This window comes from Rhododendron vialii, chromosome 4a, assembly GCF_030253575.1.
Source record: "Rhododendron vialii isolate Sample 1 chromosome 4a, ASM3025357v1".
Classification (NCBI taxonomy): Eukaryota; Viridiplantae; Streptophyta; class Magnoliopsida; order Ericales; family Ericaceae; genus Rhododendron; species Rhododendron vialii.
The window spans coordinates 43,391,531-43,412,133 of NC_080560.1; the positions used below are offsets into that span (position 1 = coordinate 43,391,531).

Genomic DNA, 20,603 nt, shown 5'->3' on the forward strand with positions numbered 1-20,603 from the left:
GATCCATAGTGACAATCACGTGCTCATACCAGCTGTCTCTTTTGTGTGGTGTAATATAAAGTGCAGTAGTGTTGTCCTCTTTTTCCGGAGGGGGTGAAAGTTGTATCATATTATTAGTGTTTACTGTTAAAGTAGTACGTGTACAAGTAAGACTAGTCCAAGCCAGAAGACTAATTGGTTTGTACTAAGACTACTTTTCCTGGAGCTTATATATACCCGCACATATCCTTGCAACCTTCAGTCAGTTTTTTCTATATCATCTCAAACCGAACACAGTCTGAGTCACAATAAACACAAGAATGAGGGAAAATAGAGAGGAAGTAAATGGAAAAGTCGACCGAAAGGTGGCATTTTATAGGCTTTTTTCGTTTGCAGACAGAGTTGATATTGGGTTGATGATGGTTGGGGCGGTGAGCGGCCTAGCAAATGGGTTGGCTCAGCCTCTCATGATGCTGGTTTTTGGTGGCCTCGTTAACTCTTTTGGCTTCTCACCTCCTTCACAAGTTGTGCATGAAGTTTCAAAGGTATTTTATTTTTGTTTTGCCTCTCAACTGAGATTGATAAAGATGTTTATCGACACTGGATTTTATTATTCATAAAGCAAATAACTAGTATTGCCATATTTATTTGTTACGCAAACTGAACTATAAAAACATTTGTCATTAAGAAAATAACAGTGGCATTTAGTGGCAGACCCAGAAATTAACGATACATAATATGCCTCGATCTCGTTTTACCAACCTTCCTTACCAGCATTTGTTGGTGCAAATTCAGGCATGCCTGAAGTTCTTGTATTTGGCCATTGGTGCAGGCATTGCTTCATTCCTACGTAAGTTGAGATTTTCCATTATCTGTCCCTTAATTTATTTATTTTTTGCGCTTTCACAACATTAGTATAACTTCCATAACTGTTCTAATCTTTGTTGAACATATTTCAAACTCTAGCATGCACAAAATTGTTTGTTCTATATATGTTACTGTATCTCAATGGTTTGTATTCCGTTATGACAAAAATGATTGAGCCTGGATCTTCATAAAAGCGTGCCTTAATTCGGGTGACTTCTTGAAACATATATAGATGTGTTGAGTGATGACTTCTTGAAATTTGTCATATTGCAGAGGTGTCTTGTTGGATGGTTACAGGAGAAAGACAGGCAACACGCGTACGAGGATTGTACTTGGAAACAATCTTAAGACAGGACATTGCATTCTTTGACACTGAAACTAATACGGGGGAGGTCATCGGTCGGATTTCTGGTGATACTATTCTCATTCAAGATGCTATGGGCGAAAAGGTTTGACTTCAGTCTTTTTCATGATATATTTGTTAACTTTCATAATGACTTCATTTCTTTGCCATGCTATTCATGGGCAGCGGTATTAAGGGCTCTGCAGGGCATCTCCCCCAGCGTGCAAAAAAAAAAAGATCTTAATTATCTCATAAGTTATATGGATTAATCACTTTTTTATTATAGTGGGTTATGTGGAGTTCTATTAATTGTGCACGTATACGTATTGGTATATTACGTGCCATTGATACATGATATCGATGATCTTTTGAAATCTAATTCGTCAATTTGTCAAACATGTTAGATACGATTTTAAAAAAGCAAAGTCAATTTTTAAATATCACCTTAGGAAAAACTTTATTTCTTAACTGGCCCCGCAATGAGTACAAATTCTAGCTCCACCCCTGAATCGCTATTGACTGCCGGTCATTTGTCTATGCTTACGTGAGTTGTCTATAAATGAGATCATTTCCTGAAAATTGACTACTATATATGACAGGTTGGGAAGTTTGTACAACTCATGTCTACATTTATCGGAGGCTTTGTCATTGCATTGGCAAGAGGATGGCTTCTTACGTTGATTTTGCTTTCATGCATTCCTGCTACAGTCATTGCTGTGGGAGCCATGGGAATAATCATGACAAAAATGTCCATACGCGGCCAGCTAGCTTACTCGGAGGCTGGAAATGTTATCGAACAAACAATAGGAGCCATCAGAACAGTAAGGCACTGCATGCATCTTTGTGCAAAAACTCGTACAAAACATGTACCAGTAAATTTATGGATGCATGCCCTGACTTTTTGTGATCCTTGTCACTATGTATAAGGTGGCATCCTTCACTGGGGAGAATCTAGCGACAAAAACGTATAACAGCAAACTGCAAGTTGCCTATGTCACTACGGCTCAACAAGGACTGGCCTCTGGCATTGGTTTTGGTGCAATGGTACTGATTATTTTCTGCAGTTACGGGCTTGCTATATGGTATGGAGCAAAATTGATCATCGAGAATGGCTACAACGGTGGTCAAGTCCTTAGTGTCATCATGGTGATCATGACCGGTGGGATGTAAGTACAACATTGTGCAGGCACCATATAAATTACAACTACAAGGCTGTAAAGTTTATTGCAAAACAAAATAAGTATACAACCATTGAACAAACTTAAGGATTTTTCATTCTTTGTCGCTAATGGTACCTCGACTAAACTGAGTTGTGTCTCTATTTGACTAGGTCATTGGGCCAGGCATCTCCGTGTTTGAGTGCATTTGCGGCAGGGCAAGCTGCAATATACAAGATGTTTGAAACCATCAAGCGTAAACCGCAGATTGATGCCTATGACACCAGTGGGATTGTATTTGAAGATATCAAGGGGGAAATCGAATTGAAAGATGTGTACTTTGCGTATCCAAGTAGACCGGATGTTCAAATATTTTCCGGATACACGTTAAAGGTTCCAAGTGGCACAACTGCAGCTTTAGTTGGGCAAAGTGGAAGTGGGAAGTCAACAGTTATTAGTCTACTACAGAGATTTTATGATCCTAATGGTGGTGAAATTCTTATAGATGGTATTAATTTGAAAGCATTTCAGCTCAGATGGATAAGACAGAAAATGGGATTAGTTAGTCAGGAACCTATTCTGTTTACCACCACAATAAGAGAGAATATAGCATATGGGAAGGAAAATGCTACTGATGAGGAGATTAGGACAGCAATTGAGCTTGCTAATGCTGCGAAGTTCATCGACAAGCTACCAAAGGTAAACCATTTCTTCTTCTTTTTAGAGATTATTGGATCGGATCTCTAGGCCTGCCTTCTCTGATGCCTTCCAAATTTGATTGGTGGGCATGGTACTTTGCATAACATTCCTTGAGTTCCTAGAATTTTGGAGGTGTAGGGAATCCTGTATTCCAGTGGCAAAACTTTCTGAGAGCAACCACTTTTTGCATATATTGCCTAAAGTTAGATCAATCTTTGGTCCTCCCTGCCCATACTTCCGTCGATTGCTGATTACATGGATATTGTTATTATTTTTGTTGTTATTGATGTTTCCAACACGAGTCGTGCGAAAAGTTCACTTACCTAATCCGAGGAAAATGTTCAAGTAAGCTTTGAGCTATGGATAATCAGCATAAATGACTCTTGTACTTTTACAAGCACAAAATGACTTCTTCATCATTTTTTTTTTGTAGGGACTCGACACTATGGTAGGAGAGTACGGGACTCAACTATCAGGGGGTCAAAAGCAAAGAATTGCAATTGCGAGAGCCATTGTGAAGAACCCAAAAATCCTTCTTCTTGATGAAGCAACAAGTGCACTAGATGCCGAGTCAGAACGCATTGTTCAAGATGCACTTGCGAATATTATGTCAAGTAGGACAACGGTGGTCATTGCACACCGTTTGACAACCATAAAAAATGCTGACCTTATAGCAGTTGTACGAGCTGGAAAAATCGTGGAGCATGGTAACATTATCTTAGTCTGAGTTGAAATGTATATAGTGATTTTGCTCACCACTTGAAATTCATCAGGTCAAAATTGCTTTAAAATTTGAATACCAGGAACTCATGTTGAATTGATCAAGAATCCAGAAGGGGCCTACAACCAGCTAGTTCGCTTGCAAGATGGTATCAATGAAGTTGAAGATGGGCAAATGAGGGGAGCATATTCTCTGCGTAGGGACATAAGCATGGAAAGGTCTTCAAGCCGGAGTTTATCCTTTAACAGACCCGTAAGCAGAGGTTCATCAGGCAGCTGGCGCTCTTTTAGAGGTAGCTTTCGGCTTTCAACCCCCATTGGGATTATGATAGAAGGAAATGAGACTATAAAGGAAATTGACACATATGAGAAGACACCTCGTGAAGTATCCATTTGGAGGCTAGCCTATCTAAACAAACCTGAGCTGCCAATTTTGCTGCTTGGTTCCGTGGCTTCAAGCCTCAGCGGTGTGGTCTTTCCCCTTCTCGGAGTACTACTGTCAGCTTCTGTTAAAATGTTTTACGAGCCTAAAAGTGAGCTAAACAAGGATTCAAGGTTTTGGGCACTTGTGTATGTGGGCCTAGGTATCGCTACTCTAGTAGTCATCCTAGTGCAAAACTATTGCTTTGGAGTTGCAGGTGGAAAGTTGATACAACGGATTCGCTCCTTGTCATTTGAGAAAGTTGTGCACCAAGAGATCAGTTGGTTTGATGACCCAAAAAATTCAAGGTGTGTTTGTAAACTGCTATTACTCAAATGCTCCTATTCCAGAAAGGCTTCTTAACTTAAACTCTTCTTGCATTTCAGTGGTGCAGTAGGTGCAAGGTTATCTACTGATGCGTCAACTCTGAGGAGTCTTGTGGGTGATTGCTTGGCCCAAATTGTTCAGAACATGGCAACAGTTATAGCTGGCCTTGTCATAGCCTTCACAGCCAACTGGATATTGGCACTCATTATTCTAGTTGTCTTGCCATTGGTGGTTTTGCAGGGATTTTTTCAACAGAAATTCATTGACGGGTTTGGTGATGATGCCAAGGTTAGTCCATTACCTTACATTCTGTGTTTATGACTTCGATTTAGCAGCAAAACGTAGATTTGGGGATAATCCTTGCTCCTTATCATCTTCATCACCAACCAAGAGTTTTGTGAATGTTGCAGGCCACATACAAAGAAGCAAGTCAAGTAGCAAACGATGCCATTGGCAGCATCAGAACTATTGCATCATTTTGTGCTGAAAAGAAAGTGATGGACATGTACCAAACAAAATGTCAGGCCCCAATGAAACATGGAGTTAGGGTTGGACTCGTGAGTGGAACCGGTTTTGGTTTTAGTCTTTTTGCGTTCTACTGCACAAATGCCTTCTGTTTTTACATTGGAGCTCTTTTGGTGGAACATGGGAAAGCAACATATGAAGATGTTTTCAAGGTAAAACATACATGTTTTGTATGTAGACATTAACTTTTGTGAAAATGTCAATAGCTCTTGATCTTGCAGGTTTTCTTTGCTTTGACAATTTCAGCACTTGGGGTTGCCCAGAGCACTGCTTTCGCTCCAGACACCAGCAAAGCCAGGGACTCTGCTGCTTCAATCTTCGGAATTCTTGACAGCAAGCCAAAGATTGATTCAAGCAGCAATGAGGGTACAACCCTGAAAACTGTATATGGTGATATTGAGTTCAAAAATGTCAGCTTCATGTATCCAACCAGACCAAACCTTCCAATTTTTTGGGATTTATGTGTAACCATTCCTTCTGGAAAGGTAACAACGACAACTTTTGGTCCCTAAACACATTGCTCATTCATCGCTGTCCGTGAAAGCCTCCCGATTTAACTTTTTTTTGTAAACTTTGTTATGGCATATACATTCACCCTCCTAAAATTGAAATACTTACATAGTTTTAAACATTTATTGCAGACTGTTGCTCTGGTAGGTGAGAGTGGTTGTGGGAAGTCCACTGTGATCAGCCTAATTGAAAGATTCTATAACCCTGAGTCCGGCCATATATTCCTAGATGGAGTGGAGATCCAAAGGTTCAAACTGAGCTGGTTGAGACAGCAAATGGGGCTGGTAAGCCAAGAGCCGATACTCTTCAATGAAACAATCCATACGAACATTGTTTATGGCAAGCAAGGAGAGGCTACAGAAGAAGAGATCATTGCTGCCTCAAGAGCAGCGAATGCACACAATTTCATATCAGCATTGCCACGAGGCTATGACACTAATGTTGGGGAAAGAGGTGTGCAATTATCAGGCGGACAAAAGCGGCGTATTGCCATTGCAAGGGCAATAATAAAAGACCCAAAGATCCTCTTACTCGATGAAGCAACAAGTGCATTGGATGCTGACTCAGAGCGTGTGGTACAAGATGCATTAGATAAAGTGATGGTGAACAGGACAACCGTGGTGGTTGCTCACCGGCTTACCACAATTAGAGGAGCTGACATGATAGTTGTTTTGAAGAATGGAGTGATTTTTGAGAAGGGGACACATGACGTGCTCCTGAATATAAAGGATGGGGCATATGCATCCCTGGTAGCACTTCACGCGACCCCATCTGTCACCCATTGAGAGTGTTGTCTTAATTATTCTTATTTATCCATGTCTCGTTGCTTCGATTTTCTGTGAAAGTGTAAATTTGGCCAGTTAGAAGAAGAGACTACACCAAGAATTGAAGTTTATCTAGATGAATTGTATTTATTGATCTGGTAATGAGCAACAAGTCAACATTACAACGGTGCCTTCTCTCAACCTTTGTTATCGTGTTTGTGTATGTTTTTCCTGTTTATACCGATCATCATGTCACCTATGTAAATTGGAAGGATGTGTTCCTCTGCTGAATTAGAACTTCTTTTTCCTTTTTCTTCTGATTTTGAATGCTTAATTTGCTGCCAACTGCAGTATTTCAAGGTACCTAATTTTCAACTAATAATCTTTCTATCTTTTTCTTGGTATTGATAAGAAAATGTAAGAGAAATTTTACTGCACTCAATGGTTTGTTTTGCTATTTTCTCATCTCATTAGATCTTCTCAAACCAATCAATGTTTGTGGATGTGGATTTTGGATGCAAGATAACATCTGCCCTTTAACATCATTATGGTTCCATTTGCGGACTACATTTTCATATCCCCAAGATTGTCGTCTCCAAAATAAATCCATCTAGATAAGAAAACCAGTCAGTTTGAGATTCTGTTATGTTTATTTGGGGTAATTAAGATTCTGCTCTGTTGTTCCAAGGCACAAATATGAGGAATGAATATAAAGCGGTTACATGATGTTTCTTGACTTTAATTTCATGGAATTTGGTCTCGTTTAATGAAAGTTACGATGATCATAGTGTCTGTGTTGAAGGAAAACTGTCAACCCCTTAAGGCCATGTTTGGCTGGCCTGATATCACAGTAAACAAGAGTGTCAAAAAAGTCTCACCAAGTTCTTGCTTTTTCCAGTTTTAATTTGCACATATTTAGGGTCTGACATCCTTGTGCCACAAGTATTCAATTGAACCAACCGACGGATTCTTTATCATTTGCTAACAAAGGTTTAGGAGAAGAAAGTTGAGAGGAATTTACTGAAGAAAGACCACTTACAGTATCACAAAAATGAACACGTACACCCAAAACACAACATCGAGGATCAACCCAGTGTAGATATAATGTCCAAGGCCACTAGGCATAGGCTATGCACTATCCTAAACGAACGGCCAGTGCGTTTTCTCAGCGAGCCATGGCTGCTCCTTGCGAGTTCATCTTTACATGCATCGGCGATATCAGCAGCATTCTGTATGCTCTTTTTTGCTCCTCCATAGTCGTTGGAGTCCAAACTGCGAATTGCCTCCGGCAAAAGTCCATACATAAGCCTGTGAATGTCTCCTCTACACTTCTTCTCCACTGGATATCGCGATGAAGGTTCTTCTCCGGTGTATATATTCACTACTGCAACTGAGGTGTTTGCATGTCTCTCGGCTTTTTCAATAATGATCCGAGCAAGCCCTTTGACATCTGCATTCAAACTCCGGTTGTCAAACTTTAGATGCGAGTAGCAGATTGTGAAGTTACGCGTGCTCTTGCATACTTTGGTCATCAAATTGTCTTCTTCCTTGAGATTTGAAGCAGAAGAGTGGCTTGATGATATGATGATTGAATGCAGTATGAAAACAACATAGATCCACATTTTTTTTGTGCATAGAACTTCTCTACAACCAACCTAGGAGTATATGTGACTTGTAAGTTAGGTTCCATATATATATGAGTGGTGGATTTGATTGACCTTTTTGGTATTCATTCAAGGAAACATATGTTACATTCGTCATAAAGTAAAGGCATGCCGTTAGTGTCCTAGTGGCGGGGCAATAAATTCTAACATTCAATTAGTAGTCTCTATGCTCGAATAAAACTGAAAATATTGCAGGGCCCATAAAGAATTGCATTAGGTAGATGTCCATAAGCAAGCTGGTAGAAGTCTCCGTGACATGCAGTTGGATATTACAGGGCCCATAAAGCGTCTACATTTCTGCCTATAATTCCTTGAGCAGTTTCATTAGCCTTGGCGCTGGCCGATGCCAGAGTGATCTGAATCATCCCTCGTAAGTCTTCATTCTGATTACCAGGGTCTGACTCCATCGTTGAGTTGAGACACATAGATTGAAGTTGTTTGGTAAGAATCCTTGGGCTGTTGGTATCCGTCTATTCCATGAATAGTATATCCTGTAGGAAAGCAATGGCTTGATGCCACAAGGATTGAACAAATGATGAAAACAAATATGAACCTTAAAGAGAGACCCATTTTGTTATTTCCTCCCTTTATGTTAGCAAAAATTGAGGGCAGATTGTAAATGTTGATCATAAAATTTTAATTTCTTGAGATAGGTGAATTTGATGATTTGGATGGTTTCATACCACGGAACGTTAGGTTACATTGATTGCAACATAAAGGCTTACCGTTAGCATCCTAGGGGAGGAACTTTGACTGTTTGAGTCATGCAGACTCTCTCCAAAAATTCCGGTAAGGGTACATGCATCTTTGCCCCTGTCATACCTCGCTATACTGGGAGTCTCGTGCACTGCATTGCCCATTGCTATCTTCATTATCTTCTTTACATTGGGTTTGCAACAAACCAAACATAACAAAATTGAGCCGTTTTGTCCAATTTGAATCATTTTTCATCAGTATGTTCTGTCGACAGGTTGAACTAAGTTTATCAAGTTCGTAACTTTCATTACTACAAACAACCCATTTCAATTTAGGTCTTTTTTTTCTCTCATATCATTCCCTCCAACTTTCTTTTCCTTTTTGCATAGCCAAACGTAGGAAGTTGAATATACTTTCTCCATAATTCCCTCCTACTATCTCTCTCTCTCTTATTTCCTCCTCCACAGCTTCCAAACACAGTGTTAGCTTATGAGGTAGGTGGATTACTGTCTTTGAGCATTTATACATAACATGCTATGGTTTTCACTCCACAACAAACTTTCTCTCATATCATTCCAAATCAAAGTCAACTATTTTATTTTTCAATCCTACATAACATGGTAAAGAAGGCCACCATAGGATCCAATGCACAAAAATACAAAATCACTGCAATGTAGAAACAATGCTTGAGGCGATCAAGCACAAATCCTTCACCATTTTGCTCCGATCCCGGACTGGTGATTTTCTCCCTGCGAACTGTTGTACACATACCTGGGCATCTGCTGCAGCATTTTCTGCGCCTTGTTTGGATGCTCCATAGTTATTTGATTGCAAAGCACTCATTGCCTCGGGTAAATAGTTAGTCACAGCTTGTCTGTACTCTTCAATACACGTGCCCAAGAGCCGAAACAACACAGGTTCTCTGGTGTTCTTAAACAGGTCTCCCACCAAGTTTAGTGTTTGATTAGCCTTAGTCAGGGACATTTCAAGGCTGATTTTGGCAAGCCCTTTGACATCTGATTTGAAACTCCGGGGGTCGGATCCTAGAGCTTTGGTGCATAGGTTGAAGTTGCCCGTTCGCTTGCACGTTGCGTTGATCAAATCGTTTCCTTGACGGACAAGTACTAAAGTGGAGGATTCTGTTGTTGATGATAGAAGGAAGGCAAGGAGAAGAAACAGAAACAGCCACTTGGGAAAGGGAGAGCTCCCCATTAGCATTACTCTTCTGAAACAATTTTTTGAGGAAGAAAAGGTGTTTTTCAGAAGAGTAAAGCTTTGTGAATGATTGGTATTGTTCAGTTTCATTTTCTTATTTATAGATGGAGGAGATTGAGCATTGGCTCCTATGATGCAATATTTATCCACTACAAGAAAAAGAAAAGTATATTTGGTGACTGGAAAAAGAAAATTCGTCACCAAAAGTCACTATAAGGTGACAAAAACATGTTATAGGTGACGAAAAAGTGACTTTCGGCTTTGTCTCCTATAAGTTATCACCGAAAGTCACTTTTGGTGACGAAAATTTTGTTATTTGGTCACCTATAGTAAAATTAAATTTCGTCACCATTTTTTTCTGTCAGCAAATATACTTTTTCTTCTAGCGATTGTGAATGTATGTAAAAGGAGAAATGTTGATAAAAACAGATATAGAAGAAAATATATTCGCTTATGTCTTAAGCAAACTTTTGTTCTTGACATAAATAAAGCTTTCTTTTGTTTTGGCCTGTGTGTAAGTGGTGTAACTTCAAAATTAACTTTATGGAAAGTAATCTCAGTTGAATAACCGTTCACACTATGCATCCTCATGCACCTAACCCATGTAAAAAAAAAAAAGACTTGTTCGTACACATTTGTATGACAGTTTACTACTAATCCATTAGTAATATTTTTTCAAAACAAGTACTCCCTCCGTCCCTTTTTTTGTGTCCAGTATTTTATTTTGGGCTGTCCCTTAATAAGTGTCCATTTTGTAAAGTTAGGGGGGTAAAAATTGGTATATTGTTTATTTTGTCCCTAAAAGTTGATTTTATTTTGAAAAGTTAGTGAGTAAAAGTGTAATGATGATGGGTAAGTAAGAAAAGTGGAGGAAAAGGTTGATATGAAAGGTGTAATGATGATGTCTTTTTAATAAGTTGGAGTTACGAAGCAGGACACTTAAAAAAGGACGAATGGAGTAGTATGATTGCGGATTAAAAATAAAAAAAAAAGTAGTATGATTCAATCATGCAACGACTGCGATCTTATGGGTATGAGTAATTATTCCTCTCTCCTGGGGCGGTGCCCCAAACTCTTCTCAATTACACATTTGTGTGGACTCTACATATTTTATTGGAAGACCACACAAATGTGTGGTGAAAGATGAGTTTGGGGCACCGTTTGGCATTTCCCAAGGGCGTTGAAAATTTTTTCCTTGAAAAGATTTCGCTTGCCAAATCCAGATCCAAACATAGGCCTAGCACAAACAAAAAAGGAAACAGGGGACAACTCCAGCAGACAAAACAAAATTATATTTACACAACATTTAACCCCATTGAATAAGCAGTTTCTCTTTGAATGTTACATACTTGTTAATCAAAAAAAGGCATTTGATGAAATTTACATGAGATGTACAACAGTGGAAAATTTCCTCACCACCCCCTAACTCTTGGGGGTCCTATAACAATCTTTGCATATAACTGTACCACCAAAAAATCCAGCAAAAAACCAGAACCCAAAAACAGGAAACTTTCACCAGCAGACAACGACCCGTTGCAAGAATCTATCCGGTGGCAATTGGGTAATTGAGATTTGCATTAGGGTTCAAGTACCCCTTATTGCTTTCAGAATCAAACTGAGCGTTCTTAGGTAGCTGAGATGCTTGAACAACTGACAGCGTAATCTTCCCGGTTGGGCCATTACTTAAGCTCTTGACAAAATCATCCTTAACAGGCTTAATGTCCAAGAAATGGCTCCTTTCCGATTGCAAGCCCCAGTAGAACACAGTGTTTGGCTCCGCAACATTCGCATCAACATACTCTGTAGGGTTGGGATCACAAAACCCCTGAATTTCCTCCAACTGTACAGCCAAAAGTAGAAGTCAAATGGAAGGACGAAGAAAGGAAGTTGGTTTCTAAAAGATCACTGAATACACATCAAGATCAATGCATGTCATGGATATTGCCTAATTCCACCACATACGGTTTTGCATACGGGAAACAGGTTAGATTACAATTTTAATGTCTTTTATTCTCCATAGAACCACAATTCATAGAAGGGAGTAGCAGCATGCTGGTTAGTGGCTACGTTGTCTCCTACAGGTCAGGTACAATTCAGGGTGGGTAAATTTCCAAGGAATGTCTACGCAGAAAACAAAAAGATCCCCACACACCAACCAATTTAACAAGCAACCTTCATTCTCATTGAACAGAGAGATCACATGTCAACTACCTCGAAAAACCCTACTTTTCTGATCACATGCAAAAGTATTCCAGGAGCACCTGCTGACTCTTCAGATATGGCAAAATTCGGAAAATGCAACTGTCAAAGAAAATAAAGATGCTTGGAATGCAAGTGTACAATGTAGAAGAAATCTCCGAAGTACCCAAAAAAGAAGGGTAACTGATTATCTTTATTTTCATCAGGTATATAGGTCCGGCTCCAGCCCCCAGTTTACCACACAACCAGTCAATACAAACAGCCATTGCTTACAGGATCACATTAGTTATCAGTATCACTCAGATAGCAAAAGAAACTACAATGGTAAGGAGTCACAAACCTTGACAAGAAGACTGCGGAATCGCGACTTCACCCAACCAACCCATTCCCCCAACTCATCTTGATCAGAGGCCGAAAGACATACTTTGAGAAATTGTGTGTACTTTTTTGCATATGGAAAAGGCTCAAATAGGCAACCCCAATCAAAATCTGGTCTGAGGAGATCCTGCAATGCCAAGGAAAAAAGATAGCATAAGAGAATCCAGATATGAAGTATAAAAACAATCTCCTACACTTCGAAACATCACAAAGGACTCAAATGGCTGTTAAACATAGTTAACTCAGAAAAAGGATAAGAGATGTCATAATCCTGATATCCCTCTAAAATGCAAAATGTACCTTAGTCAAATTATGGCCTCGAAGGAACTCGACCCGGATTCTGTAAAATGTGCTCTTGGTGATGTTGGAATGGCAATATTCATGTGGTCGGCATGGCAATCTAATAGGCATCAAGGACCGCGGTTCTGCAGCACTTCCAGAAATTGGCAAAGTCCCATCTTGCAGAATAATTGGCTTTGGCCAATCCCATAAGGCAAACGTCCCAAAGAAACTTGAAATCAAACCACTCAATCTTGCATTTGGGTATCTTTGACAAATAAATGCCCCAAGAATGGCCAAATGGACTCCTCCAAAAAACCCAAGCAACTGCAAATAAATTTAAAACTTACAGCATTCAGTTAGCTGTGGAGAGAGAGTGAGAGAGAGAGAGAAAACTAAAAGGTTACCCAGATACCAAGCTGTATGCCCTTACATTACCATAAACTCCTCGCCTTTTTGCCCATAACTTAATACATCGCAGCAGTGATTGAAATACCTGTAGTAGAACAATCCAAGGAGATGTGACATCCGCACAGATAATGCAATAAATTGAGAGCTGGCAGATATCAGATATGCATGCTAACAAGAGTTAAAAAAGTATGGCCCAATGCAGATGCCAAGAAAAACATCAATTAAACATCAATTAAACCAAAATAAAACAATGGTAAAGCACTTTTTACTGGATACCTTCGTGTTTGGGATTAGCCGAAGAATCCATTTGTTAGCATGAACTCCAGACAAACTTCTCCAGCTAGTTTCATCAATGTTTCTTAGATAGTAAAGGTTAAGTATGTCCACATTCTGCATATTATGACTCAACAAATCAAATCACCATATCATAAAGGCAAACAATAATGGACAGTGCTACATATGAAAACTGATGTGGAAGGAAGGGGAGGAAGGGGGGAGGGGGATGTTGTTCATAAATATCACCCAAGAAAAGACCACGCTTCACAGGAGTAGTTTAGATTCTGTAACCCAAGTGCGTGAGATCCGTGTATACAGAAACCACCGCAGGAACTTAATGTTTTTGACAGACTGAGTGATATAAAACGCAAACTCACCTCGGGAACAGACATTACTTTAAGTTGAGCATACGGCAGATCAATTGAGATCCCATCAAGTTTAAACCGCATTAGAGGAACTTTTGCATCCTTAACGCAGTGGACCTCAGATACTTCTGGTCTGCTTGTAAGCATGTTGTGTAGGACAACAAAAAAATCCTCCTGCATGGGTCAATATTAGATAACAAGACATGAGATACTGCAAACTAATTCCTTGCATGAAGCACATGAAAACGCAATAAAAGAAGCTTACTCCCATAGTAGCAAAACGAGGGCCAACACATAAAGCATCAATATCCGACTCTGAGTTATGAACCTGGACAGATCGCGAAAACAAAGGTGTCAATGAAATGCATACAAACAATACTTACCAATCCAGTAGAAACACAAAACTATATAGAAGGAAGGTTTGAGATCCTTTGCAAATTGCAACAGTCATCTGAATTTGTACTCAAGACACTTCTAAGTCCAGTAAATTTTGTTTTGTCAAAATCTCAAATGCCTCTAAATGAATGTTAAGTAGCTGATGTTGGGAATCTTACCGAGCTGTTATTCCCCTTAGGGAGAGGAACAGTTGTAACCTACAAAATGTGGCTATGCTCCTTTCTAATACGAGTTCGCTCTTTCAATTTCAAGACTTACTAGGAACGAGGAATCTCAGAATACAATCAATTACTTGGCTAGGAAAGACAGTAGAGAGATAGCAAGAAGCCGCATGGGAGGTAGAACTCGAGTATGGATTGGAATAGCCAGGTTTGTGGCACAATAAACAAAGTGCCATGGGGAATGCAATTCAAATACTTCTTATAAAAAGGAAGTATAAAACAAATGTAACCGAAACAGCTTGGCAATTTAAAACTATTAAGGTATACCACGATGTGTTCAACTCGACTAGGCTTATCCAGAATAACCTCTGAAAATGCAAGTAAACTACAAGTAACAAAGAATTGCTTTCAAATTTCTTACAAAGGGAAGTCAGATTGGCACTGAACATAAAATTATAATCTTAAAACCACAATAACATAGAAATTAATCTGCACTGAAAACCATCAATCCAAAACACTCTTTATAGCATTATTAAAATAAAAACCTCTCTTTAGAGGTATTCTCAGGGGGAAAAAAACTGTTTTTACGAAGCCACTAGAAATAAAAGAAGAAACAAGGGGAAAACAAGAAACAAAAGAAGACCACAACTTCCAACCAAATCACTTACACCAAGGCCATAGGATCCGTAAGTTAATACTGCGGCAGAAGCAGCCGGAATGCGGCGTTCGTCAAGTCCACGGTTGCAAGCAACCCTCTTAATCCATTCCATCACTATCTGTAAGATGAAGGTAAACATTGAATATCATGCCCAATATCAAAGTCCACAAAGAGTAGCCATAAAGACAAGAGAGCCATAAAAATATACAAGCCAACACCAACAAATGAACAGTGAAAACAACCAATATCTTAACACGACTGAAAACCGTATACAGCCACTAGCTAATGATGCCACTCATGGTTTAGCAATAACACAGCATTGTATGTCATCACGTATAAGCCACAGGAGCAATGCATACACATAACACAGAGACCAACGCCAGCCCTTAACTTAAACGTTTACTAAATTTGAACAAGTAATAGCTTCATTTGATTCAAGTGCACTTGAAATCGCCAAAAACCAGATTTAAGCATTAAGTTGAGTAAAACGCTCATGATTGTCAGAATGTAAAACCCACGTCACCAAATTCTTGGAAATTTTGTGTAAAACGAAAACTAACCCTTGATTTGAATTCAAAAAGAAAAACAATTAATGCTGCTTACGAGCAAGGGCGGAGCCACTAAGAGACAAGTGTGGTCACTTGACCCTTCCTTATTTGATTACAAAATAAGAATTTCCCCCAAAATTTGCTATTTTAACCCACTATAGAGTTTCTAATCTGTCCTAAACTGCTACAGTTTTAGTTTTTTACAACACCCCCACCCCCCCACCCCACCCCCCCCCCCCGCCCCCCCACACACACACACACACATCAAAATTTCGGGCTCCACCACGAGTAGACAAGATTTGTGGGGGGGTTTCACTCAAAATTGAAGCTTAAGTCAATATTTGAGTAAGTGCAAGAGATTCTACAGAGACAAACACTTTGCTTTTACACAGCGACAGGGACCACCTGTTTGAGCTTCTCAATGGCATTTTTCCTCTTAATTTCCTCTTCCGGAGATGGCACAAGTCCTTCGCCTGCCATAAACTACACCAAAACAACAACAACAACAACAACAACAAACTGAATTAGTCAAATTGTGCGTAAGCCGAGACGTATAAAAAAACTACACCCAAGAAAAAAACTGAATTAGTCGAGTTGCGAGTAAGCCGAGATACTTATAAAAAAAAATACATCCGAAAATATTGAATTAGTCGAGTTGCATGTAACCGATATTTAAAAAAAACTACACCCACAAAAAACACGAAGAAACCAATAACGAAAAAAAGTTCTATCCGTACATTTATTTATACTATAATGTGAACCAAAATCGGCGTTTATTCACAAAATCTACCTGAAGCAGCGATCGCGACTTTTCCTCCTCCATTCGAATCAATAACTCGTGAAAAGAGCGATTGAAAGTAACACCGAATGGAACAAATTGCGGCGGCCCAACTGGGCCAATCCTAGGGTTTATGAGACCAATGGGTGGGCCGGGAACGATGGTCACATGTGGGTGGTTCAAAGAGCGAAGATCAACCACTTGGTGGTAGGGTATGAAGACGCCTTGGTTTCGATTCGCGTACGCCATTGTGTCCTTGGGTCAGGCCGATTACCGAAGAATCTTGAGGGAAAAAAGAAGGTGGGATTTCTCCTAATAGGGCTTTTGGAATAGGAAGAAGAAAAGAAATAGTAAAGATTAGTTTGTTCGCTTCGCTTGTGGAGAAAGAGAGAGAGAGAGGGTTTGGAGTGAGACTATGAAGTTTGAAGAGATAGAGAAAGAGAGAGAGAGAGAGAGAGAGGGAAAGGTCGAATCTTTGAGCTGGGTTTATTGATGAAGGTTTGCTCTGCAACGGTTGTGGCGAGAGAATTGAAAAAAGGAAATAGTGTAGGATAGGAGTATATGAGTGTGTTCCGTGGGGAATTTGTAGCCATACACGTGTCCGTATTTTGACTCCTTGACTTTTGTTCAACGGCATAATCAAGGGATTCGTTTTCTATGAGGTGTACCTGGCTGGCACTTGGCAGGTCCCCTAATTTGAAATGGGAAAAGAAAAGGAAAAATATAAAGGGTGTACAAGAAAATCAACTCTAACTGCTGAACCGATTCGCTTCCATCCGGGCCGAATCGTCCTATTTGTCCTGATTCTACGGTCTATTGGTTTGGTATGGTTCTGAAAAATAAGAATCATTAATTTTACTTCGATTATTTGTTATCAATTTAAAAACTGTAGTTAAAATGGAATTGGACCGAATAACATCTATGCATCAATATAAATAAATTAACTTATGCATTTTGAGTTGGTAATTTATTTTTTTCCCTAATAAATCAATCTATTTAGACTAAAATTCTCATTTGTTAAGAAAGACTTTTAATATACTACTATGCTTATGAGAACCCAAACCGTTAAGAATTCTTATAGTGCTGAGTATTCAATAGTTAGTGTACCAATTTCATTCTTTTCCTACTCTTGTACTTTTCCAATTGGGTTTGGAATCTTAACAAATTCTTATAGGAGTAATTATTTTATGAGTTGTTTGATTTTTTTAATTCTTAATTATTTTATGAGTTGTTTAGCGCTTCTGAAAAAACTGTTTTGATGCTAATAAAATAGGACTAGAACCGAACTAAAATCGGATCTGTCTTGCAGTTTGGTTTTAATCTAGTTGCCCTTATATATTTGATAGGTTTTGATATTCAATTCTTTAGAACCGTTCAGAATTATTCAGTTATTAATTTTCTAGATAATTAGATCATTCCGAACTGTGTGCACCCTTCAAATTCTTCACTTGTTGGGTTTGAGAAGAAAAAAAGGTAAGCATAATAAAAACAAGAGCAATTTTACGGAAGCAAAAATTAAAATTTTTTCACAATCATATTCATGTCATAGAAAGCTCCTTGGACTAAAAACGAAAGTGTATTTTGTACTAGAAAAATTTTGCTTCCCATTTTAGAGATGGTCTTCGTCACCAGATTTTTTTGACCAATTGTGGCCACTACTTACTTTGGATACTTGTTTCATTTGTCTTTTATGTTGCTATCCTTGGGGTAAATATAGTCCATATATTCATTAAATTATCTCATTGAACTAGAACATGATTGAGAGAAACACAATCACGAGAGAAAATGTATTCATCCCAATTCCGAATAATTAAAATAAAAACTTGTTGAGTTGAGATAATCCAAACAGAATTTGATAGTGCAAATGTTTCTTTTATTTGTGATTGTATTTTCCGAAACATCCCATCAAAATGTCTACACCACGCATACTTTCGCAAACTCTGTGATTATGAGCGCCCGAAGAGTGGGAGACTACACATCTCATAGTATGAATTTACCATTCCATAGCTAAATTCTAAACCAAACTTAACATTGTAAACTTTTTACTCCTATTGCAGAAAGCGCCAAACACTGGAATGACCAATAGACCTTTTGAACTCGAAATTTACCCGTTGCAATTAAAAAAGTAATACTCCAAAAAGTTATGTTGCATGCTGCAAACGACCCAAGCCAAGCTGATTGAGCTTTGAAATGTTCCAGTTTGGGTCGTTCAAAACTAGTCCAGGTTGAGTTCTAATAGTCAAGTTTGAGCTCGGCTCATTTAGTATCAAGGTGTTCGAATCTAATTCATTTACTAAACGAGTTTTTAAAAACGAGTTGAGCCTCTACAAACAAGCTGTGAGTTATCGACTCTTTACTACACAAGCTTAGAACTTGAGCCTGACTCATTTACGAGCCAAGCCCATGATGAACCTGAGTCTCGATCTCTTCGAGAACAGTTTGCAGCCTTGGAAGTTGGAACTAGTCAGGTTGGTGTCATGATGTGCCCTTGTTCTTGACACCATTGACCCCGAATAAAAGAGGGAAAAAATCTGTTTTATGAGCAAATTCGAACTTTGAAACTGGATTTGATCTGAATTTTCAGGAAAAAAAATCGAGGAAATTACAAAATTAACAGGCAAAAAATCACATTCTTGACAGAGCAAAACATCTTCACACCACTGCCCCCAAAATGAAGAGAGAGAAAACTGTTCACTTTACGTCTTGTATAAGCAACTTCTCCGAAGAGTTTGACTCGCAATTCGTTTGAATTTCCACCAAAAAAGAAAATTTTCCCCAATTCTAATTCTATGCTTAAACATCAATATCAAACCATCAAATCTCTCTGCAATAAGAAAATGAAACCACCAATTCCCCAAATTCAAAACTTTCCCCCATCGATTCGGAATTTTTATTCAACTTTTGTCAAACAGATACGTGGATGTACATATATACTTATATACACATCACAGACAGAGAGAGGGAGTGGAAATCAAAAGGATTAAGGAATTACACCCTAATTAGACAGTACAGCCACAGAACATGAAGAAGCAGCAGAACATGGCGACCAAAGCCAAGGTCTCGACGACGGTAACGGCGATCCAGAAAACGTTGTCAATCGAGTAATCAAACCACGATCGGAAGCTCAACGAGGACCAGCTCGGGGTGAAGGGAGACAGGTCGATTCCCGGCCACCGGGAAAGCGACGAGGGTATTGTTGAGAAGTCGAATTCCGGCATACGGATAATCGATGAGGGTAACGAGAAGTCGAAGTCCGGCCACCGAATGCTGCTCCAGCTCCTGCGCATCCTTCTCTCCTCTCTCTCTCTCTCTCTCTCTCTCTCTAGAAATGACGTTTGTGACTAGAAAATCTCTCTTTCTTGTCTTGCACAGAGTGAAGATGGGATACGGAGTAATTATGACGTTTGGTAGGATGATTTGAGAATGATTTGGTCGATAGAACCTAAGGTTAGGTTTTTTATTATCCGTTGATTTTGTCACTCTTTTTTTAAACGTTACTCTTCTGTTTGCAGAAGAGTGGCGTTAACAAAAAAAGAGAGTGATAAAATCATTTTCCTTTTTATTTGAGAGAAAATTTATATGGAGCGGCTCTTTACGGAATTGAACGATTTCAGTCATCCGTTTATGCAATTAATTGTTGAGATGTGTTTCTAATCTTTGATTGGTAATAAATATTTCTTACCATTAATAGTTTGTTTTTAATCTGGATCGTCTAAAATACTTTTAGACAGCCAAAATTAAGCTCCGTAAACACTTGTCTACAGCTGCTCTGTAAATAAGATTTTCTCTTTTTGTTTTTTCATATCTCAAGTCTTTGGACCATTTTATGCCCACAGCAATTGTGTTTTTTGGAATGTCTTTGTGTCAGTTTTCGCGTACTTTGATTTATTTTGGGTCCTAAAGTTTACGAGTGGACAACAGTCAAGTGACCCCATGGTTTAGAAATGTTTTGACTTTCGTGATATTCAAACAAGCAACCTCATGCAATACAAACAATTTATTTGTTTTTTTATGTTCGCTTGGTCAAATTTCATGAGGTTTACCGGAACTAATTAAATTTTTGTTAAACTTGCATCCATTTCTTTGGATTTCTACGATGTGAAGCTAAAAACAGTTATTATTATCGTAAGCAAGAAAAAATCGCCAGAAAACATAATTAAAGTTTAAACTATATGTTTCTTTTTTGTACTAAACTCATCTCGTTTAGGCGATTAATTGATCTTAAAATTTTGAGATAAGATGAGAAAATTTCTAACAATCTCAAAAA

The 20,603-nt window shown here is 38.8% G+C and overlaps 4 protein-coding genes across 8 annotated transcripts; 1 reads left to right on the top strand and 3 right to left on the bottom strand.

The window, feature by feature from the left end:
- The first annotated feature begins 224 nt into the window (after positions 1-224).
- LOC131324336 (ABC transporter B family member 9-like) lies at positions 225-6,497 on the top strand. 5 transcript variants are annotated; one of them, XR_009199306.1, is made up of 12 exons: positions 225-524; positions 775-829; positions 1,120-1,295; positions 1,789-2,010; positions 2,117-2,355; positions 2,520-3,045; positions 3,479-3,752; positions 3,849-4,494; positions 4,573-4,801; positions 4,924-5,190; positions 5,285-5,523; positions 5,680-5,816. XR_009199306.1 is itself a non-coding variant. In XM_058356270.1 (12 exons), the coding sequence occupies exons 1-12, from the start codon at positions 300-302 to the stop codon at positions 6,331-6,333; spliced, it is 3,777 nt and encodes a 1,258-aa protein (XP_058212253.1). In that variant the 5' UTR covers positions 225-299; the 3' UTR covers positions 6,334-6,497. The 5 variants fall into 5 exon arrangements, 4 of the variants coding, with proteins under 4 accessions (XP_058212253.1, XP_058212254.1, XP_058212256.1 ...); XM_058356270.1 differs by having other exon boundaries at positions 5,260-5,523; positions 5,680-6,497; XM_058356271.1 differs by having other exon boundaries at positions 5,285-5,404; positions 5,680-6,497.
- Positions 6,498-7,397: 900 nt separating this feature from the next.
- Positions 7,398-8,383, bottom strand: LOC131324072 (pectinesterase inhibitor-like). The gene is made up of 2 exons (XM_058355895.1): positions 8,250-8,383; positions 7,398-7,956 (listed from the first exon to the last, which is right to left on the bottom strand). Exons 1-2 carry the CDS (start codon positions 8,381-8,383, stop codon positions 7,398-7,400), a joined length of 693 nt encoding a protein of 230 aa, XP_058211878.1.
- Positions 8,384-9,242: 859 nt separating this feature from the next.
- On the bottom strand, positions 9,243-9,977 carry LOC131324342 (putative invertase inhibitor). The gene has a single exon (XM_058356280.1). The coding sequence runs from the start codon at positions 9,975-9,977 to the stop codon at positions 9,336-9,338; it is 642 nt and encodes a 213-aa protein (XP_058212263.1). The 3' UTR covers positions 9,243-9,335.
- A 1,186-nt stretch (positions 9,978-11,163) lies between these two features.
- Positions 11,164-16,863, bottom strand: LOC131324337 (nuclear poly(A) polymerase 3-like). Its single transcript, XM_058356275.1, has 10 exons — positions 16,349-16,863; positions 15,964-16,041; positions 15,021-15,128; positions 14,061-14,123; positions 13,808-13,969; positions 13,431-13,544; positions 13,177-13,239; positions 12,765-13,070; positions 12,427-12,591; positions 11,164-11,727 (listed from the first exon to the last, which is right to left on the bottom strand). Exons 1-10 carry the CDS (start codon positions 16,583-16,585, stop codon positions 11,431-11,433), a joined length of 1,593 nt encoding a protein of 530 aa, XP_058212258.1. The 5' UTR covers positions 16,586-16,863; the 3' UTR covers positions 11,164-11,430.
- Positions 16,864-20,603: the final 3,740 nt, after the last annotated feature.

Coding starts and splice junctions, on each gene's coding strand:
- LOC131324336 (XM_058356270.1), top strand. CDS start 300: ATGAGGGAAAATAGAGAGGAAGTAAATGGAAAAGTCGACCGAAAGGTG. Junction 830..1,119: donor AGGCATTGCTTCATTCCTAC/GTAAGTTGAGAT, acceptor GTCATATTGCAG/AGGTGTCTTGTTGGATGGTT. Junction 2,011..2,116: donor CAATAGGAGCCATCAGAACA/GTAAGGCACTGC, acceptor ACTATGTATAAG/GTGGCATCCTTCACTGGGGA.
- LOC131324072 (XM_058355895.1), bottom strand. CDS start 8,383: ATGGAGTCAGACCCTGGTAATCAGAATGAAGACTTACGAGGGATGATT. Junction 7,957..8,249: donor GTAGACGCTTTATGGGCCCT/GTAATATCCAAC, acceptor GGTTGGTTGTAG/AGAAGTTCTATGCACAAAAA.
- LOC131324342 (XM_058356280.1), bottom strand. CDS start 9,977: ATGAAACTGAACAATACCAATCATTCACAAAGCTTTACTCTTCTGAAA.
- LOC131324337 (XM_058356275.1), bottom strand. CDS start 16,585: ATGGCGTACGCGAATCGAAACCAAGGCGTCTTCATACCCTACCACCAA. Junction 15,129..15,963: donor CCATTGAGAAGCTCAAACAG/GTGGTCCCTGTC, acceptor TTCATCTTACAG/ATAGTGATGGAATGGATTAA. Junction 13,970..14,060: donor CTCGTTTTGCTACTATGGGA/GTAAGCTTCTTT, acceptor TGACCCATGCAG/GAGGATTTTTTTGTTGTCCT.